The sequence below is a fragment of the Colossoma macropomum genome, unplaced genomic scaffold, assembly GCF_904425465.1.
Source record: "Colossoma macropomum unplaced genomic scaffold, Colossoma_macropomum, whole genome shotgun sequence".
NCBI classification, from domain to species: Eukaryota; Metazoa; Chordata; class Actinopteri; order Characiformes; family Serrasalmidae; genus Colossoma; species Colossoma macropomum.
The window spans coordinates 10,861,455-10,881,008 of NW_023494804.1; the positions used below are offsets into that span (position 1 = coordinate 10,861,455).

Genomic DNA, 19,554 nt, shown 5'->3' on the forward strand with positions numbered 1-19,554 from the left:
AGATTGTAAGTTGTGAATATGAGACTGCAAGTCATAATTATGACATAGTAAGTCACTATTATGAGATACTAAGTCATAATTATCAGAAGGTAACTAATAATTACGAGAAAGTAAGTTATAAGTATGAGATACTAATGGCTTACTCATTATTATGAGGTGCTAAGTCATAATAATGAGATATTAGCTCATAATTATAGAAAACTTTATTACTGTGACTTAATAAACGGCTATACATTTTCCAGTGGAGGAAACGGGCTTCCACACAACGGAGGACAACTACCCCGCCAACAAAACATCCCTGTCGCAGTGTCTGCGCAAAAAACACATACAATTTTTTGCCCTGAAGTTTGGAGCTGATGGAAAAAAATGTACACCGCCTCACTATTTCGCAGGAAGGCTGGGCCCGTTGCGCCAGGACGCGGCCAACGGCGGAGCACTATTTCGCCGAGCAAGAGGGGAGGGGAGGGGAAGGCAGGGCCGCCTTCTGCTCATCAAACGGAGAACCAAGGGGGGGAGAGTGAGAGAGAGAGAGAGCAGGAGAGGAATAATTTCCCCCCATAGCATGCTAAAACAAATTTCCAATAAAAAAGAGGGTAAGCTGACAAATAACGTCCGACATGCATATGTTTAGCGCTGCGGGAGAAGTGTGAATACAAGACTGCGCGGGCGAGAATAGAGGGATTTTTGGGAAGCGTTTACAGTAAGGTTGTCGGAGGCTGGATGCAGACATGGCTTTTTTTCCTGCTTTCGTTTGAAAGGGGTTTCTCGTCAGGCAGAGGCTGCATTACAGTCCCTCCTTTGTTCGGCTGCGGCCGCTCCGCTGCTCCGGCTCTGCTGCTGCGGGGATTGTAGCTAAATAATAGTGAGGCAACATGGCTGACGCGGCTGCTGCTGCTGCTGGTTAGCTGGCTAATGTCTCTGCTTTCAGGTTGATGTGCTGGTTGCCGTCCACTGTTTTTGGTTGTTTCAGTTGTATGGCTTTTTCTTGACGTCCCTTTGGAATGATAACAACCTCTGCTGTTGCTAATGTTGGCTGTGGTAGCCGTTGGTGCATCGTTAGCCAGCTAGGTTAGCTACCTGCAGAGCGTTAGCTTCCATTAGCCAACGTTAACGTTAGCTAGAAAGCCTAAACAGGGCTGTTTGGTTTCTAGTAGTAATCATGACACATAGCGTATGTCTTCTTTATCATCTGAAAGAAGTCGTCTGGGGCTCAGTGCATCTACCACAATGGCAAAGTTATGGTTTACAAGGCATTTCGTTCATGGGAACAAGCTAGCTTGGCTAGCTTCTTATTCGAATTTTCCCGTTCCACCTTAAATGGTGCAGCAGTTACATTCTAGCACCTGAGGCGCCAGAATGTAAGTGTTGCACCATTTAAGGTGGAACGGGAAAATGCAAGGAAGGAGCTGACTTCAGCTTCGTATCGCTCCTGCGCTTTCTAGAACATTTCCATCTGAGAGTCTGTTTTTCTTCTTTAATAAGTACCCCACGCTAGACTACCTCGTAACCTGTCTGATAAAACTCCCAGGCCTGCAGACAGCGTTTAATGAATCGGTGAAGTAACTTGTCAACTGTTCTCCCGCTGTCTCTCTCCTATTAGCCACCTTCGCCTTTGGCAGGCGACGCGATGAAATGCGATCAGGCTGAACTGATCTCTCCCTGCATTGTTGAAACGTCCTCCCCGCCAGGTTGAACTGTAAGGCGAGCGGCTCTCCGTCGGCGCACAGCTGAAACATCAGCCTGTAAAGAAAGCCTCAGGTCGAATTGCACCCCGAAACACAACTGCAGACGGCGAGATGAATCATTCGTGACGGAAACCGTGGTTTGTTTGGTGGGAGGACGGTCGTTTCATTTGTCTCTTCTGATGAACGTTTTGTAGGGCACCTCTACAGGATTAATTGGCCAATTAACTTGAGGCGGCAAAGCGAGTGGGCCCTACTCAAGGTGCCACTTTCACCCAACACAGAACAGCTGTGTTATCTGTCCCACCATGGAATCTTTTAGTAAACCTGAATTTAGACCAATTGACCAAAAACAAGGGATGCAGAACAGATGTTTAGATTTGACTGATATTTCAAACCAGTAGCTGATGATGTATTCGTAGTACTCCAGAAGAGCAGAATGTTTCACTAATGCTGGGCTGCTTTGATAAAATATCTGGATTTCGTTCATTTTAGTGCATTTGCAACCCAAAAGAAACAAGTATTGTATTTCTCTGTGATGTTATTCCAGGTGGACCTGCTCCCAGTTTCTGCATTTTATAAATGTTTGTGTCAGCATTGTTAGATACCTACATGAAAAATATCAGATATCGGCATCAGCCCACAATTCCCATTTAACAACATGGATGAACTTGAGTGAGCTGTTAAATACAGGCTACTGGTTTGCAATTATATAAAACCTGAAATTAGAAAATTCACTAAAAGCTGCTCAAAGATCTAATGTAGTCTCGTCCGCAGAATGTCTGGGGACAACCATTAGACACATTGGGCTAAATGTATAAGGGTAGGAGCAAACGAGTGTGAAAGTTCTAAACCAAACCAACACTGCGTGAAGGCGAAACTCAACATTGTCCGACAAAGTCTTTTGTTAGCCTATGGATATAACGTTAGTTAGCATGGCTAAAAAGTCCCCCCAGAACGCATGTACATCTGAATCGCGTGTGCATAAAACACATTACATGCTGTAAAAATAAACATCACCTCTAGTGAGGGAAAAACTCTTTTGTTAGCTTACAGTTGCATTTCGTTAGCTAGCTTGTTTGGCCTGTGTTATTGATTGTGCTCTGGATGCTAAAAGAAGGCAGACTAGAGGAACGTGGAGGCAGGTTTTAGAGGGGGCGTACCCTTGTCTGCATTCTTGTTACGATTGCAAATCACAGGAATAGGTCTAACGTGAAATAACTTAAAAGTGGAACTCCACTGATTGTTTTTAATTTTCTGCATAATTCGATCATAGAAATGTAAACAAAGTCATTTAGGGCTGTGCTTCCCAAAAGGGCCTTAGTGTGAAGGCTAAACTGGAAGAAAGTGTTCAGTGTGATGCTCGCACTACCATTTAAGACTCATCCTTGCACAAAAGTGCTTTTGGTCCAGCATGGTTTGATGTGAAATAATACAATGTAAACAAACTTACTGACTCTGATTTCTTCACAGTGGAGGTGATGGGAACAAGGGGTTGCAATATCTACAGTGCAGATTTAGCCATTTTATTTACCATCTGAAATGACCAGTGGACCTACACGTCTTCTGACTTTTCATATAAATGTTCGTAAAGGTAAAATAGTGGTAAATCTAAAAAATTGGGGAATGTTTTGCCTGATGATGCTGTAAATGGCCTCAAAATTACTTCTAAACAATGTCTCAGGCATCAGGAGTATTTGTGACCTTTTTATGCAGTAACTTTATGGGATGTAGCTTTGGGGCATTAAACTCTTTGGTGGTCTGGTTCCTATGGCCACCATTGTAAACAATTCTGACTTTTACTGAAATTTCAGTAGAACATCATTTTTAAGACTGAATTATTCAGAAATGTTAAAAAGGTATCTTATCTATCATGGATGGTTTGTCCTTCATTGAGTTGTTCAAATAGGATACAGGCTAGCTGTTATCAGTATGTTGTCAATAAGTCTAGTTGTTTGTTGAAAGACATTCTTCTCAGCTGATAACAGCGATTGTGCATGCGATTTATTTTTATGCTGCATTTTCATGGGGGGGTCTTCTGTAGCCACGTCTGCTGCCGTCAGGTCATCAAAAGGCCACCAACAGAAAGATACAAGTTCACTGTGCTTATGATCTTGTTCTAGCCATAAAATCCTGACTGTGCTTGAGTGTTCCGGTTGTTATACACTTTATTTAGCATCCTCTATCTGTGGACATTATCTAAGGGAATAATGCATGAGCCTATTCTCACTGATCAGTTAGCTATGACCATCAGCAGCGTAACAGCCTGCAAAAGTGCTCAGCCTGGATTTTGAATGGAGACTGAATGAAATGGAACGCAAGAGAGTGATGTGCTCATGCAAACTGAAGATGACAATAAGCGTTCATGCACTTATTTTTGGTTAAAAGGGGAATTTGACAGATTTTTCTGATTCAGTATAATTCAGTCGTTGAGATGTAAGCACGTTATTAGAGTGGTTTGCTATGAAGTGATGCATTGTAGAGAAATTTATTGACCTACTATTTTCTAACTATTTCATGTAATAATCTTCAATGAGGAACCTTTTAGAGGTGTCAAACAGTCTAGTCGTCGGGTTCCTATCAGCACCACTGTGAACAGTGTTTTACAAAGGAGCTTTCACATCAAACCACTCTGAGTGACTTTGTTTACATCTTACCATGTTAATTATTGGGAGTATAAATCAGTGGAATTCCCTTTTTACAGCACTTCTGTGAATCCCCGTGATTTACAGTCTCAATTTCTAGTTTCACTTGTGTCTAATGACATTACAAATAAGGAAAGCCCTCTGGTTTGGATGAGGCTTCTTGCCCTAATGCAAGTTCAGTCTCTTCACAGAGGTGACCAAATACAACTGATATACTATTAAATTCAAATTTAGTTAGTTGTGAAGTTGAATGATGTGAGAGTGTAATGCTAAACTCTGCAGGATCTCCAGGATTTGAATTCAGTTTGTGTTAATGAAGCTTGGATATCCATTTTGGCAGATTGTAGCCACTTTTGCACAGTCAGTTATGCTTTTTGGGGGCCAAACGTATTGTGAGCTTACCGCCCAGCTGTGGTCATTTGCAGTAATCGAGCTACAGAGTGAAATTCTGTGGATCCAGGATCTGAAGAAAGCTGGAATTGAGACAAGGGTCGTGATGATGCATATTATGTTCATTTTTAGTTTGATTCATCAACTGTGTTCATTTGGCTTGAGCAAATTGGCTTAGTGAAAATGTTCTCTTCAGACACTCATGTAGTTTTTCTTTCTCTGACACGTCTTTTTGCTCATGGGAGATGCAGTCTGTAATAATGGTATTTCTCCCCAATCGGGAGACGTTTTTCTCCCCGAGTCTAAGGTCTGTCTCAGCCAGCTTGAGCTACGGTTCAGTTGAAATATGTTTGATGGTTCTGAGGAAGGCTGTCTGGTCAAGTTAACTCATAATGCATAATGTTATGCAGCTGTTCCTGGTATTCTGTTTTTCCTGTAGTTAAAATCAGACTAATTCAGATTTGATCACCCAGCAGAGCAAGTTGTGACCACTATTTTGGTTTGGCTGTCTGTGTAACTTGTAGCACCGCTAAAGGTTAACACCGCAGTAGCCGTTGGCTGCCTTTGCATGTAGAACGATCCTGATGTGTTACGCAACAGCTTTGTCTTAGCTGACTAAATAATGTATGTCTTATGTCAATGCACGTTTGATCCAATTTCTAAGTAACCCCAAATGTCTGGATCTCTGATGCAGCCATAAGGAGAGATAAGGAAGGGCCTCAAATCAGTTTTAGAAATGCCACCTATTTTAAGGCTTTAATGTCAGTCTAATTTAAAAATAATCCATTTTCATCTAAGTTTGGAGTTCTAGCAGAGACATCTGTTAAGAATTATGCATGAAAATGTTTAGATGGATTCTCTTTAGTTCATATGTAGCTCACTTTTACTCAGTGAGTGTTTGTGCATATATTTACTTAACGATGTGTTACTCTTGGAGACGTAAAGCTTGCAATCAATCTCTTTCAGTGTCAAAACTGTTAAATCTCCTTCTTGTTTTTTTCAGGTTTTTGAAGCCCTTCCTCAAAGGTAAAAGACTGGACAGCCATCCGCTGGCAGAGCCCTGTGTGGGCTGCTGATAACCCAGCTGTCAGCTTTAAACCAAGAATTACACATTTCTGTCTGTTGGTGTCGTACCACTGGATTATATGCCAGCGTTTCCCCCCATTGTGATCTTCCCCCCTTTTATTTGAACCCCCTGTATACTCTTTCATTCATCAGAAAGAGTACAGTCAATATTTTCACCCTAGTCCGGCAGCACAGCTGCTCCCCTACATCCAGATGAATGAAGACCCCATTCGGGAAGAACGCAGGCCAGAGATCCAGAGCTGATGCAGGTAAAATTGGTCGTGGTGCTGTGGTTTTGTTTTTATATGCGATTCACTTTATTGGAGATATTTTATAATATTTGTGTGGGTCTTTTTGTTTTGTTTACTTAAGGACATGCTGGTGTCTCTGCAAATATGATGAAGAAAAAGAATTCGCACAAGTAAGTTTCCAAACCTAGGTGCTGTAAATCAGATTATGAAGTAACATTTGCCAAGAAGTACAATTTAAATGAAGTAATATAGTTTAAATTATAAATATTATAAGAGCTGTATAGGATTTGTGTAGGATTTAGATGTAATATTTGACCAGTATGTTTCCTTGTGTGGTCACTCAATTCCAATTCTTGTAGCAGCCAGCAAAATCTCTCAAGGTCACAGTGGATTTTCAGGAGCTTAGTTTTATAGCGCATCTGAAGATGATTTGTACGGTTGCTCTGCATTCTTGCAGAAAACACAAGAGCACCGTTGGACCTACCAAGGTGTCCCAGCCCCGGCGGAACATAGTGGGCTGCCGCATTCAGCACATTTGGAAGGAGGGCAGTGGAGCAGCCTCTCAGTGGAAAGGAACAGTGCTAGATCAAGTGCCCGTCAACCCATCGTTGTACCTGATCAAGTACGATGGCTTCGACTGCGTTTACGGGTTGGAGCTACATAAGGACGAGCGAGTGCAGGGGCTGGAGGTCCTGCCAGACCGTCTAGGTAGGTCTTGTTTGCTGTTCGTTTGTTTTTCCTGAATTTAATGCTTTGACTGCTTTGTCTTCTATATATTGTAATAATGCATTCATAGGTCCATGTCATTTTGCCTGTGTTCTCACGCAACACCCTTCTTCCTTTCGCCCATCAGCATCTACGCGCATCAGCGATGCCCACCTGGCCGACACCATGATAGGCAAGGCCGTTGAGCATATGTTTGAGACTGAAGAAGGCTCGAAAGACGAGTGGCGGGGGATGGTGCTGGCCAGAGCCCCTATTATGAACACATGGTTTTATATCACATATGAAAAAGACCCCGTCCTCTACATGTATCAGCTCCTCGATGACTACAAGGATGGAGACCTGAGGATCATGCCAGATTCAAGTAAGTTTGGTTTGTTTAGTGCAATGGCCTCTAGCCCTGGTCCTGGAGAGCTACATTCCTGCAGAGCCAAAGTTCCATCCACAGTTTGCCACACCTGCTCTGACTAATCAACCTCTTCCCATGTCCCTGACAGGCTGGATCAGATGTATTAGAGTTAAGTAAAGAGTGGGAACTAAACTCTACAAGAAGGTGGCTCTCCAGGACCAGGATTGGAGGTCACTGGTTTGATCTATCAAGCCGTTTGTTTGGCTTTGTCCTTTGTAATACACTGTTTTGTGTCTCATCTTAAGATGTGTATTTTACATAGTTTCAGAGCTTTGCTCTGACATGACATTTTGATATGATATTGAGGACAGCGTGTAGCATAAAGGGGCATTCCGGCTTAAAGATTGACTTTAATATGTTCTTCAGGTTATGCACTATTCTGTAGCACAACACTGTATTCCTCAGCCAGTTTGACAGATTTCAAAGGTTTAGCATTTTAAGGTTTTGGTTAATCAACGTTCTCTCACTACAATGTTCAGCATGGATTATGCAAGTGCATGATACAAGCTTTGGGACTCCCTGCAGTGTCATCCAATCCTGACTGCTAGCTTTGCCACTGATCTATAGGCTAAAAACACAGCCACAGCCTTAGTGTAACTCTTACCTCGGGTGCCAAACAAAATTGTAAAGAAAACAGTGATTCTGTTTATTTAGCACAAAATGGATGCCAGAGACATGATTTTACCAGTAATGGTCATTCTGAGTCATTCCAAATGTCAGAGTCTTTCGAAATGCTTAGGTTTCGCAGGTGACCTGATGTCGCATCACTGATTTTATCAAGAATCATGTTTACACAAGGTACAAACTGGGAGCTCTGTTGAAAGTGCAGTGCATTAGATTTCACTGTTGGGTATTATATAGGTATATTTTTTATATATGGTGTCTTTGTAGTTAGATATGTGTTGATTTTATAGATGTAAAAAATGTAATCTACTGAGCGTATTTATTCATGACATTCACCTGCTGAGAATTCATCCTGTAAAGTTAAACAAGGCAAACTTTATCTCAAATATTGTCTATATTTTGGAAGTACATGCTGCTTTCAGCGCTGCTTCGTCATACACTGGAATTAGACACATGTAATCAGTATTATTGTATCCAGAATCATCAAAGAAACAAGCAGTTATGATTGAGCTGAATCTGATATGCGATGCAGAGAATGTGTATTTCGAGGATCTCAATAGCCAACAGCTTTTAGATTGTCGCCCTCTTCATCTGATGAGTCGTTTCTGTCATCTGAGTAATCCGTTCCATTGTAATGATGATTTGAAGAAAGTTGAGACAGTTGTACGGCTGCATTAAGATATTTGGCTTACTAGCAGTAACATTAAATATTAAAACATTTCTGTGTTCACCAGCTGATTGAAAAAATAAAAATTGAAAATAGCCCCCAGAAATTCATCCTGAAGCAGTGGTAGTTTCTCAAAAGTTTCTCTCATCTTCAAGATACATCAGAAGGGGGTTTTCGTAGTCTGTAAACTGGAACATCTCACTGAGGAGAGCCACTGTGGAATACTGTTGCTCTGCTGTAGGAGGAGTGTAGACTTGTATACAACAGATTTTTCACATTTTGGCTGGAGCGCCCCTTTAATGTTTACATAGATCGGACACCATTTTTGCAACTCATTCCTCTATTAAGTGTCTAATGTTTCTCCTTGGTGTGTCACAGATGACTCGCCCCCAGCGGAACGGGAGCCCGGAGAGGTAGTGGACAGCCTCGTGGGGAAGCAGGTGGAGTACGCCAAAGAGGATGGCACGAAACGGACTGGCATGGTCATCCACCAGGTGGAGGCCAAGCCCTCCGTTTATTTTATCAAGTTCGATGACGACTTTCACATTTACGTGTACGACTTGGTGAAAACGTCATAGGCCGGGCACACAGTGCGAGCGAGGGAGGAAGTCGCGGTAGCGAAGGAGGAGACTGACTTGGGATGTGATCCACAAACTCTGCCAAAAGTTCTCGTGGAACGTTTCTTTGCACCATCTTATGGAGACGTAACGATGGATATTTCACTGGAGCCTTGGATTGCCACTAGCTAAGTGTCTTTTTATTGTTTTTCAGATGAAGGGATAGCTGTGTTTGACATGATATTCCCTAAACAAAAGTAGCTTAATATTCAAATGGTTGTCTTTTAGTATTGTTCATTCCTGTTGATAACCAGTGAAGATAATGAGCATACATCATTTCCACTAGCGAAAAGGGGGGGACAAAAAAAAAACACACAGGTCCCAGATTCTTGCCTTCAAGAGTTAACGTGTTCTCTGTTATGAATTGGGATGAATCGGGCGGTTCGATGACTGACAGAACAGAAGTGTGACTGTTACAGCTCCGTGCGGAGTTCAGCCTTTACGTGTCACCCAAAGTCCTTTTTTTGTTTTTTTGTTTTTTTTCGCTTTGCTGAAGTCAACAGCAGCTCCCAGCAGTGGGGATGACTAGCTCAGTTTCTCCCTTAACATCGTTTCACTATCACTACGAATTTAACTCATCATCTGTTTGTTAGATGATGCGTATATTTGTAGTGTGCACACCAGCTTCTTCTTCTTCTTCTTACAACAGTGTCTTGTACTTACCATATGATAAAATGCTAATGCAGCTTATCAGTGAATTAATTATATTAAGCACTAATGTCATTTGACCTCTATGGAAGATTGGAGCACTTGATTATCTTTTTTTCCTCAAATATGTGATTTATCACATTCAGTCACTTATTTAAAAGCTATTTACAAATGAGCATTTTTAAGCTTCGACTGAACTCATTGTAAACGTCTTGTGAAATTCTGCTATCGCTCGGCTGTAGCTTACGTACTGACGGTGTTTTAAGTGTTTTGCGACTTGTATTTACTTTCATAATCTAATATACATGGACGGTTGTCTTAATTTTGTTATCCACCATATGACAAAACGGTTTGTGGGTTAGATTTATGACTTTTAATTGATCTTTTATTTTATTTGGAAGATTGGCCACCTATTTCAAGAACTATTGTGACAAAGACCAGTAAAAAAAACAAAAAAAAAACAAAAAAAAACAAAGAAAATTGATGCAATAATAATTCAAAAGTATTCAGGAAACACATTCAGGAAGTGCACTGCAATCTTTACGGCCCACTCTGATTTCATTTGATGAGTAATGCTTTCTTACACAATTAGCCTTTTGAGATTTCTTTTCATTTTTTTCCACTTTATGTGTAAATGTGCGTGCCTCGCTGTTCGATTGTCAAATGTTTTAACGTTTTGTATGTTCCCAATCAATTTCTATTTTCAAGCTGACCTGAGGGCCCCTCAGGAATGTTACAATGTTTGAAGTAACACATCCACACTCGCAGCCACATGTGTTTTTCATTACCTCATGCTCCTCGTTCATGAGCATTCGGCCCACTACAGCTCACTCCTCCTTTTCTTTTTCAGCCGCGTTCGGCTGCATATAGAAGCTCGGCTACTGAGGGGAAAGGCAGCGCGACTGCAAAGGTCACACAAAGCTGTTGTATCTTGCTTTTGATATGCACAACGGAAAAAAACAATGTCATTGCAGCACCACAGACAGTGGAACTGATGTCGCTTTGTGTTTCTTTTATGTTCCATTCTCCCAGTATTGACCCTAAGACCTTAAGCCTGCTTAGCTTACCAAAAAAAGAAAAAGAGAACCATCGTCGATTAAACCGTCGTGATTCTTACACGGTTTGGGGGGGAAGCATCGTCCTTGGTTGCCGCTCGGGACTTGTGGTGTTCTATTAGTTTAAGGGGAGACTGTGGGCCCTGTAACAAAACTGTATGCACCCCCAGTATCTGTTGCAGCTACATGTACTTAACAAGTCTGTTTTTTTGTTTTTTTTAAAGTAGGATTCTGTCTTATCAGTGGCATATGGACGTGTCATTATGCAAACGGACATTCAGAAAAGACATGTTCGACGGATTGGCCTTTTATTTACATTTACCTACTGTAGTATTGTACCGTGTTTGATGTCAGGTCGACGTGGGAAATTGAAACAAAGAAGAAAAAAAACGAACGCTAGGCCATTCTTTTTGCATGAAATGAGTAGAGTTGTAAGTGTATGTTAGTGTGATGCATGTGTACCTGTCTTTTTATTTCAGTTATTTGTTCCCTAAATGAAAGTTTATTGTGTTGCTAATTGTGAATTTCCTGTTATTGGTTATTATTATTATTATTATTTTTTTTTATTTGTTTCCGATTTTTTCCCATTTCTTAAAAAAAAAAAAAAGTATTTTATTTTCTACTATGCTCTATCGGATCAAATGCACTGGTGTTCTATGTGGAGTGCCAATTTGAAGGGCAAGGTACCAGTGTTACACAGCATTTGAGGGATCATATCTTTAACGTTTCTACGTTTGTATGCATTAAGAGTCCCAGAATTACAAAGGTAACGTTGAGGAAAAGGCCTTATATGATTGGGATGGAATTGTTAATACATAAAAAAAATCCTATGTGAAGTATGTGAGCGTATGTCTGTGAGCGTGTATGGAACTTCACGCTAATGACCACACATATCCGTTTCAGCCTTGTACATATCGAATTGGAAAAAATGAGGGGTTTTTCCCGTTTAGTGCACAACTTTACCCTGCGTGGAGAAAACGGTGGCGAATTTGAGAATATGATCCCTTTGAGATGCTGTTGCTCTTTGATTACTTTGTAAAAAAAAAAAACAAACAGAAAAAAAACAGTGCAATTTGATGATTGTCGCAGATACATGTATAGTTCAAATTTTCATGTTCTCCTTCACGTATAGTTAAATGGCTTCTATTGGACCGCATTTTTTTTTCTAAACATTGTAGATAGTTCATTTTATTTGCATTTAGAAGTATAAACACATTTTAAAACCTGTTACTTAATTCTGTAAGTAATTTTTATAATTATTATGTAAGTCTATCCTTATAAGATTAAAAAAATAAAACTTCATGTGAAACAAAGGCGTCTTTGTATCTGGTCTCCCCTCCACCGCGTTTATTTGATCCATAGTTTCTGCATAATTAAATCAAACTTGCCAGGTCAGGATTGTTTACAGTGGTGGTGATGGGAACCAGACGTCTGAAGTGTTTAATGCCTCTGAAAGCTACATCACAGCCTTACAGATATGTTGCCTGATGATTTGAGATAGTTTTTGATAGTTTTGACCTTGATTTTGATAGTTTTGAGATGAGCTTTTGGGCTAAAAAGTATTTTTTTGTGGAGAGGTGCTTGTAGGGTGTTGTAAAGCAAAATAATCCCCAAAGAAAATTTGCTACTATTGTATCATTATCAACATATAAAAACTCAGATGATTTACTGCTGGCTTTGGATAGTAAATAAAATGGCTATGGCCATTTTAAAATCACTGCCACTGTAAAGAAATCTGAGTCAGTTTGTTTCTATATATTTCACATCAAACCGCTATGAATGGCTCAAGGATTCACTAATAAATCAGTGGAACTCTCTTTTAATTCATCCCTCCAATCTCAATCACTTGTTAGGCTGTGTAGTACAGTATACTAACATTTAACCAAGTGTCATTGAAATGTGAAAAGCCTAAAACACATTTGAAGACAAAAAAAAAATCAGTGTAAACCTCAAGAGAAGAAAATGAACACTGTATGTGGATCATTCTACTGAACTGGTTCAAAGTCAGAGTTCAAAACACATTTCAGACTTTTAAGTGACTTTGTCTTTATACTAAAATCATTTTTCTTTGAGGGAACCAGTACATTAGATATGTTTATCAAAATAAATAATTAAACGTTCCATTTTGTCACTAACAAGACAATCATAACACTGCCGAAAGTTTACCAGCTGTTTTGGTATTGACCGTTTCGGTGGTGACCGTTTTAGCTCGTTTTGAACAGAACAATTAGAAATATTCGCCAGTGCACGACTAACAAACACAGCTTTGAACAGCTGTACACACATAATTGCAGAAAATATGTTTCGGTTGTGACAATTCTTAATGTTACATACTGATTTTCAGACTTTAGGACACATTTATTTCAAAACATTGAGATCTAACTGCTCACCATGTGGCCAAGAGGGACAGGGATGCAGTCTCACTTCCTGCTCTAAAATGTAGGGGTTTGGCTAAATTAAGGATCCTTGTGTTTCGGTAGTGAAATAAAAACGTGGGACAGCATTTTTAATGAAGTTTTTTTTTATTTAAAATTTGAACTAAATCTAAATCTTTCAACTTCAAAAGAAACCAAAAAGCATTGAAAAAGTTGTTAAAAAGTCAATCTTATTTTCACAAGTTGAAATGGTTGTCTGCTGTGTTCGCGTAATGCATGCTGGGTGTTGTAGTGAGAGAACACTGATGAATGAAAACAAGTCAGCGATATAAAACCATGAATTCTGTCAAACCGAGAAGCCTGAAGGGTTTTAGGCTACACTACAGATTATCAACAGTTAGTTGCGGCCATGCAAGCTGATGGGTTGAGAAGCGTTCTAACCGTGCTGTTATTTCACCATAACATCACAGGTTTTTCACAAACACACTCTGCTGAGACACCATTGCTAAGCAACGACTTCGACAGCTGTAGGAGACACTCATGCTATTTGAACATTTTTACTTCCTACTTTGCGCAAAAACAGAAAATGGATACTTTTACTTCTGAAGATGAGGCTAACCTAAATTCCCAAACTGTCAGTTGGTCTGTGTGGAGCTGGAGAACGAACTGCCGGCTGTGCAGCGAGTGGGCGGAGCTCGTTACTCTGATGTAGCAACAAGCTGCTCATTAAGGAACTATAATTTGGTGAAGGAACTGGGAACATTAAAACATATTAAATGCCAGGTTTACAGCCCAAATTATTCATTTATTACTTTATTTATTTAACTGTTGTATAAAAGCAATAGAACACTCGAGGTTGTGTGTTATCGCTATAACACTGCGACCAAATCACAGCCGTGATGTTATTTCGCGATAACACACTCCCTCTCGTGTTCTATTGCTTAAATATGACAAATAACATGTTAAACTCTAGATTTAGGTCAGAGTTCCTCTTTAACATCATCAGCTATGAAGAGTATAGCTAATTAGTTGAGCAACAAATACTGAGCCCGCTGTACATTTACTCAATTCTCCTATCTGTTTATCATTAATAACTTATGCAGAATATTTATTGATTGTGCTTACGAACTGCAGTTACTCGTGTTACTTAAGTAGAGCGCACCTTTCGCCATGGGCAAACACAAAGGCCCTTATCTTGCACATTTCTCTATTTTAAATTGTTTTGAATATTCTTCAAGGTCCACTTTGCATTTTCTTGTACCAAAAACAGTTATAATTCACTTTCACAGGACCATTTCTTTATCTCTTAGAATTAAACGGGCTGTTTTTATTACTGTGCTTTTAGGACTGATACATGTAAGTCATCTCTGTTCTCATTGGCTGTCACTCATTAAAAAAAAACAAAAAAAAACAGTCCTGCCCCATTAAGCACTCTAAGCTTTGCAGCCCTCTCCAAAGTCTGCACTTCTGTAGATGTAGAGAGCAAGAGGCCAGGTGCATTTAGGCTATATGTGTACTTAATTGGCAGAAAATATGTCTTACTCATTTTTAAATGAGCTAGTTTGCTTATCTACATTGTCTCAATATAGATTTCAAGCATGATGCAGCTCAATGAAAAGTTAATAAAAAATGCATTTTGGCTCAAACTCAGTCAGCTGCAAAGCCTTCCTGTCTGATTGGTCCTAGCCTTGTCTCTCAAGGAATTTTGGGTAAGAGGTCGCTGCAGAATTAGTACCAGTTTAAGGTGAGCCTGGTCACTTCTTATTTCTCCTATTATATCAGAAACATGACGGCAAAACAATAGAGGGCGCCCACAGACGGGTCCTTAATGAATGGAAGAGAATGGAGCTGGTTAATGGCTAAAATTCAACATTTAACCATTTGTGCAGGACATTTATTTTCGGAAAGTAGAAGGATGTATTAGCATTACTGCTGAACTGATTGGTTGGTGAGCTGATCTATGGAGAGGAATTTATGCCAGATTGAAATACCGCAATGCACATGCCTTACTTTTCCATAGTGACATGCAGAATTCATGCCAAAATGAAAAACCTTGACCTTTCGATTGCTGAAAAGCAATGCATTAGGATTTGTATATAAAAAATGAAATGCAGAATTTGTGTCAGAACTGAACTCAATCCACTTTCACATGGAATTAAAGCACAACCATTGCCTTCCACTTTAAATGGATTTATGTCATTGAAATGCAATCGTAACAGTGAAAACAGTGTAATGCAACGCACACATGACACTATTTTTTCTATAGTGACGTGGAATATGTGCCAAATTGAAAAGCAAAACCTCTACTATACGTTCATGTTGCTTGACTTCTTTTATTTCCATTGTTGAATTACAACCAAAACAGTGAAATGCAATGTGCAATGCACACACAAGACTGCATTTACACAGTAACATGTAGAAAGTACTGCAGAATGGAAAGCAATATAGTCATGCCTTTATTATTTCAAGGTGGATTGTGTTCAACTCTGATGAATTCAGCATTTCATTTTTAAACTGCAAATCCTAATGCATTGTTTTTCAGTAAAGAGGTCAAATGACATGAAAGCAATGTAATAGATGTTTTGTTTTTCATTTTGGCACATATTCTGTAAGTCATTATGGAAAAGTAATGTCATGTGTGCATTGCATTTCACGTTTTTCCCACTGTAGTGATTGCTTTTCAATTTGGCACCAATTGTTCTCCATTCTGATCAGTGCGTTGGCTGATTAAAGCAGTTCGCAGTGCTTTGGCTGATTAAAGCAGTTCGCACTCAATAACATCATGTATGTGCATAAGGCACTGTCAGAAAGTCCTATAAAGGTGAGTTCAAAAGTGCTGAAACCTATATCAACGCTGTTGAAATACTAGATGCTGTTCTGTGTTGAGGAAAATTGTTTTTCTTTATAAAAATGGCTAAGCATTTACAAACTATGATTTTACACAAAAGCTCCATAGGAACCCATTCATTTTGGACTCGCTCAGGAGTGCCCTCTAGCATCAGACAAGACTTTGAGCTGCTCTCTGCTATGGTAAGATATGTGGGGATAAACGGATGAAAAAGAAAGTGGGTATATAAATGAACTGTTTTTCATTACATCACAAAACAGTGCTTTCAAAATGCTGTTTTTGCAGCTTGGTTTCAGTGCACAGACTGTGGAATGAACTGTACAACTTTAAGTGTACAGTGTTTACATCCTACAACCCCATTTCCAAAAACGTTGAGATGCTGATCAAAATGTAAATAAAAACAAAATGCAAAGATGTGCAAATCATTGAAACCCTATATTTAATTGAAAATAGTACAAAGACTATATATTAGATGTTAAAACTGAGTGTTTTTATTGTTTTTTGAAAAATGTATGCCGATTTTGAAATTGTTGCCAGCAACACATTCCAAAAAAGTCTGGACAGGGCAACAAAATGGCTGGTAAAGTTGTGTAATGCCCAAAAAATTGGCAACAGGTCAGTAACATGATTGGGTATAAACAGAGCATCCCAGAGAGGCTGAGTCTTTCAGAAGTAAAGATGGGGAGGGGTTCAGTGAAAGACTGCAGAGAAATCTCTGTATGCAAGGGACAAGGCTAACAACCAATAGTGGATGGCCGTGATCTTCAGGCCCTCAGGCGGCACTGCATTAAAAACAGACACGATTCTGTAGTGGAAATCACTGCATGGGCTCAGGAACACTTCCAAAAACCACTGTCTCTGAGCACAGTTTGTTGCTGCATCCACAAATGCAAGTTAAAACTCTACCATACATAAACAGGATCCAGAAACGCTGCCGCCTTCTCTGGGTCTGAGCTCATTTAAGATGGACTGAGGTGAAGTGGAAAAGCGTCCTGTGGTCCGACAAATCAAAATCATTCAGAATCAGAATCATGGACGCTGCGTCCTCCGAGCTAAAGAGGAGAGGGACCATCCGGCTTGTTATGAGCGCACAGTTTAAAAGGCGGCATCCATGTTGCTATGGGGGTGCATTAGTGCACATGGCATGGGTGACTTGCACATCTGTGAAGGCACCCTTAATGCTGAATGATATATACAGGTTCAGAGCAACGTGTTTTTAAGGGAAGGCCTTGCTTATTTCAGCAAGACAATGCCACACTACATTCTGCACGTATTACAAAAACATGGCTTTGAAGTAAAAGAGTACAGATACTAAACTGGCCTGCCAACAGTGCAGACCTGCCACCCATTGAAACCATTTACTGAGTTATAAAATGGGAAAATGGCAAAAATAGGATAAATTCTTAAAAGAAGAGGTGATGCAGCACAGTGGTAAACATGCCCCTGTCTCAACTTTTTTTCAATGTGTTACTGGCATCAAATTCAAAATGAACATTTATTTTTCAAAAGCATTAAAATTTATCAGTTTCAACATATGATATGTTGCCTTTGTACTATTTTCAATTAAATATAGAGTTTAAATGATTTGCACACATTGCATTTTGTTTTTACTTACATTTTGCACAGCGTCCCAACCTGTTTGGAAACAGAATTGTAGATCAGAATTTCAAAAACAAGAGGAAAAAATTTTGGTTTTCCACTAATTTAATTATTTTGACGATGCTCTTCAAATAAAGATACCTCACATTAGCTATTAAACAACAGCCTAGAACAGCCTCACAAACAATAGCTGGAGACCACCAAGTTACTTAGCATGCTATGACAATATTCTCCACATAATCTCACAAACATTATCCACAAACCGGAGTTATTAAGAAGGCTATGATGATACTGTAATGTAGGGGCTGAGGCATGTTACAAGTGCGACATGACTTTATTAGGGACAGTCTAGTACTCATTGTCCATAAAACAGGGCTCAAAACCCAAGCAGACAAGAGAAGATTCATATTCAAAAAAACAGGAGATAAACAAAAGTCAAAAACAGGAAAACAATACAAACAAACTCAGAACAAACAGGGACACTTTGATACACGCAGGGAAAAAAGGGGTATATGTAGCAGCGTTAATTAGTCCTGAGAATAATGTGAAGATGTGCAATGGAAGAATAGGTAGAGCAACAGGCCCAGGATGGGGTAGCTGGTAACAGAACCAAAATCTCAGACAGTGTGGGCCTGGACAGCGAGGAAGCACGGCTATAACCGGCAAAAAGTCCAGAGGGGAAGGTAGTTGATCAACAGGGTCATCAGAGGGGACAGAGGTAAGACCAGAATCAGTAATGTGGACTGGTTGAGTGGGGCACTGGGAAGCCCACTGAGTTGCCATCCTAAAAGCCTGCGCTGGAACATCCCTGGAAGCCGACACAGAATGAGCAGTCCTAAAAGCCGGCACTGAAGCAGCTTGGGAAGCCAGCACTAGAACAGAACAGGGAGCAGTTTGGGAAGCCGGCACCAGATCAGGACCAGGAACTGGCACAGGAGCTGCATAGAAAACCGGCACTGGAGTACAGCAGCTCAGGAAGCGAGCACTGGATCAGTGTGAGTAGTCGGCATAGGATCTGCACAAGGAACCAGCACTTGTTGAGCAGCAGCTCGGTAAGCCAGCACGATGTCAAGATGGGGGTCTGGCACTGAAGCTGCCTGGAGAACCAGAACTGAAGCAGCCTGGAGGACAGGAACCTTGAGTGGAGTTGGCACTGGCACTGCGTGGAGCCGTTCAGAACGCAGAAACGGGAGACCTCCAGTAAGCAGGGACTAGAACCATCCAGGGAGCTGGCACTGGAGCTGCTTGGAAAACCAGAACTGGAACCATCCGGGGAGCAGGAACTGGAGCAGGCCTGGGAGCGGGACCAGAGGTGTCTGCTCCAGTTGTAATTGGTACCCCAGGGAAGGTGGCTATAGGAGCCACCACAGGAGAGGAGGTTCTGGAAGCCACCACAGGCATGTTAGCTCAGGGTGGCATGATGAAGGCAGGCATCGACCCCCCCCCCCCAACACACACACACACACAGTTTCTTGGGGAGCCTCCTCCTTTTTACTCGAAGGAGTTCCAGAATTTCTCTAGTGAGTGAGCCACCTTGCTATGAGAGACCCACATGTGAGCCTCCAAGTCTAAGGGCTCATTTACACTGCTCCGGCGCGTTGACGCAGCGCAATGTATCCCATTCGTTTTCAATGGAAAGTGTCGGTTCCGTCAGACGTGGCCGCGCAGTGCATGATGAGTGCGGCGAGTCTGGGGGATGCGGTGCGGCGAAAAGTTGAGCCGATCTGAACTGATTAATCCGGTCAGCGCGATGCGTCTATCCTATAGATATACATACCTAGATGCCGCGTTGCCTGTTGTTTTCTATCTGATGCTATACGTCTGCGCGTCCGCCATGTTGGAGCGGTCAAGATCCGCTTGTGAACAGATTGACATGTATTGAGAGATGATGAGTCTCAGGATTAAATCAGCCACAACTTCCTTATTACTCAACCGATTTTCACCAAATCTGTTTTG

The 19,554-nt window shown here is 40.7% G+C and overlaps 1 protein-coding gene across 1 annotated transcript; it reads left to right on the top strand.

Annotated features, from left to right (window-relative positions):
* The first annotated feature begins 466 nt into the window (after nucleotides 1–466).
* On the top strand, nucleotides 467–9,384 carry LOC118824605 (spindlin-Z). Its single transcript, XM_036594878.1, has 6 exons — nucleotides 467–593; nucleotides 5,721–6,051; nucleotides 6,155–6,203; nucleotides 6,491–6,741; nucleotides 6,887–7,120; nucleotides 8,835–9,384. Exons 2-6 carry the CDS (start codon nucleotides 6,000–6,002, stop codon nucleotides 9,032–9,034), a joined length of 786 nt encoding a protein of 261 aa, XP_036450771.1. The 5' UTR covers nucleotides 467–593; nucleotides 5,721–5,999; the 3' UTR covers nucleotides 9,035–9,384.
* Nucleotides 9,385–19,554: the final 10,170 nt, after the last annotated feature.